Raw genomic sequence first — 2,794 nt, 5'->3', positions numbered from 1 at the left:
CCCAGAATCCCTCTCTCTGGTTTACACTACAACATGTAACGGTCACATGACTGCCTGAGACTTTGTGACATCAGAGGTTGATGATGTCATAATGGCAGCAGATGTGGTTTAAGCTTTGCAGTTGATTATTCACTTCAGATCTTGCGACTGACTGAGGTGAGTGGGGGTTCAGCTGATCTGGGGCTCAAAATTCATGCTTTTTATTCATAAAAATGACACTGAGACATACAAATGATTTTCTTTCATCTTCTATTAGGGGCCTATTTACTATAGGTGGGTAAAACATGGGAAACTACTAATAAATCTGCCTCGGTGGGCTCTGGCTCCGCTCACTGTTAGTAAATAAAGCCCATTCGTGCCTATTTTCGCTGTACAAGCACTAGGGATTTTAGGAACCAGGCAGTGCCACTAACTGGGCCTCCATTTTTAATTTTCTTGCAGCTTTAGCGATGAACAGGAGCAAGATCATCACTGAGCTGAAACGGGCGAAAGCTGCTATAGCCAAACCCTTTCACCATCTACTTCATCCCAAAAAGTCCAACCAGTTTCCTGGATCAGATGCCAAAGATCCAGATGTAGAGAAGAGCCACCATTGCTGCTTCCCACCACTGAGCATCTTCAGGAAGAAGAAGAAGAAGAAGGAAGAGGCCCAAGTATCCTATGTGGGTACAGAAGGGGCAGAGCCAGAGAACCCAACTGAGGAAATGACCGTTGGAGATTCAGTGACAGACAAGGGAGCGTCAGACTCGTCGGAAGAGAAACGGCTCCCTGGGCTCAAGCTGACGGCGCGTCAGAAACTAATCCTTCAGGGCTGTGATTGGCTGGAGGATGACGTTATAGACGCGGCACAGGCAATGCTGAAAAGGCAGTTTGGAGCCGACGGCCTCCAATCCGTCATTGAGGCCCAATGGCAGGTTGTACCTGTGTGTGGCCCAGCTGTACAGATCCACTTTGATAGCGATCGGAACCACTGGTTGGCATCTTGTTTCAGATCCGATAGAGTGGAGATCATGGACAGCTTAAAATCCTCCAAACTCAGCAATTCCATGAAGAGACAAATCCTGGAATACTATGGGGAAGTGGCCCCAGATCCTCTGGGAAGCCTGATACAACTAAAGGTGCACCAACAACCCAATGGCAATGACTGTGGGGTATATGCCATAGCCAATGTGTGCGAATTACTGGCAAACGGAGACCCCACTGGCTGCAGGTATGATGAGAAGAGAATGAGACAGCACCTCATTGAATGCCTGGAGAGGGGAGAGATCACCCCTTTCCCCAAAAAGGCTCAACGCTCCTCACAGAGTGTAACAAAGAGACAGAAGAGAGACAAAGAGAGAAATGCTAAATGCAGTAAGGTCCAGGCAAAGGCCCCAACAGATACAAGTGTGGCCCCTACACACAGTAATGTGACCTTACAGTGGCTCCTCATTGAGTGTGAGTGTGAGCTGATACTGCACCTCTCATGTTATGCGGTGTACTTGCATATATGCACCCCTATTGCTCTAGTGCAACTATCCTTCAGCCTCCTCCTTCCTCTACTCAACTGAAGCTGAATGGATCAAAACCTGCAGAGCTAACGGTATCACAAACTGGATCCACAGCAGAACATCACTGTGAGATCCAATCATTCCAAGTGCACATCATCCAGAGAAAGAAACGATAATCTAACATGGAGTATAGAGTGAAACTACAATTCTACCGTGCCAACCCTTTCTCTGGACCAGCTGACCAGCACTGTGACCTTACCGGTCATCATGGACAGGTGAGTGACATTTATTCCCAGCACAGGCCATAAGAACTTCTCTTTGGGAGGGTCTCTAATCCGGCTCAGGCTCACGTGCTGCTGTACGGTGCATGTGGTGGGAATGTTCCGCCCGAGCAATAGTGTCCCATTAAACAGGTACTAACTGGATGCTACTTTTCATTGCAGATTCCTCAGCTCGGAACCAGCGGCTTGGACCAGCATCCTGCAAAAGAAACATTCCAATAGGAAATGCTGGTGCCAAAAGGAATTCTGCAAGAGCTTTGGAAGAAGGTTTTGGGTGGGGGGCTGGGGGAGAAGATTCTGTACAAAACTTTTCTTGCCTCCCAGACTCCCCATCAGTGAGCATCAACTTCTGAAACCAGGGGGCTGCAGACCCCTTGCCCCCCCACAGTTACAATGTGCATGGAATTCTTTTGTTATATTATACCCTTTCCTTTTTCCCTGTAAAAATAATTGTATTTATATAAATGTTTAATAATAATAAAAAATATAATAATGTGACTATGAGGCTTTGTTGACTTTTTATGGCTGTAGAACATGTAACAGGGAACAAAGGAGCAGGACTGGATGGGATTCACTCCAGGGTAATAAAAGAGCTCAGCCAATCAAACAAGGTTACGCAGAGGGGTCAAGACAAGGGTTAGATATTAGGGACTAATTAACACTTTTAATAATTTGGAATTATTGGCATCTAAATCTTGGAATGAGTTTATAGAAACTGAAGTCCATGGGGGGTTAGTGGATGAGGAGGTTTCCCTATATTCTACATCTACAAATAAATCCCAAAAATATCCGTCTCTGGGTGAGATACAAGTTGTGCATCAGTTTGTGAAAGTGATTGAAGTAAAACCTCCTTTGTAGGATCACAGGATGATAACTTAACTGCTGGGGAGAGGAAGGTCCTTCAACATCTACAGAACATGGACCAATTGGTGATGAAGTCCTCCGACAAGGGGGCAAAGTGTTATTAATGGGCCTAGAATATTATATATGGGAGGCTGAGACACAGCTCAAAGACCCCTCCCA

At 46.0% G+C, this 2,794-nt stretch overlaps 1 protein-coding gene across 1 annotated transcript; it reads left to right on the top strand.

Moving 5' to 3' along the window:
• Window positions 1–449: 449 nt before the first annotated feature.
• Window positions 450–2,014, top strand: LOC121399617. The gene is made up of 2 exons (XM_041581157.1): window positions 450–1,765; window positions 1,934–2,014. The coding sequence occupies exon 1, from the start codon at window positions 450–452 to the stop codon at window positions 1,548–1,550; it is 1,101 nt and encodes a 366-aa protein (XP_041437091.1). The 3' UTR covers window positions 1,551–1,765; window positions 1,934–2,014.
• Window positions 2,015–2,794: the final 780 nt, after the last annotated feature.

Source organism: Xenopus laevis, chromosome 2L (assembly GCF_017654675.1).
Source record: "Xenopus laevis strain J_2021 chromosome 2L, Xenopus_laevis_v10.1, whole genome shotgun sequence".
Lineage (NCBI taxonomy): Eukaryota > Metazoa > Chordata > Amphibia > Anura > Pipidae > Xenopus > Xenopus laevis.
This window is presented reverse-complemented; position numbering and strand designations above follow the sequence as displayed.

Excerpts from the sequence above, each read along its gene's own strand:
- LOC121399617 (XM_041581157.1), top strand. The coding sequence starts at position 450 with ATGAACAGGAGCAAGATCATCACTGAGCTGAAACGGGCGAAAGCTGCT.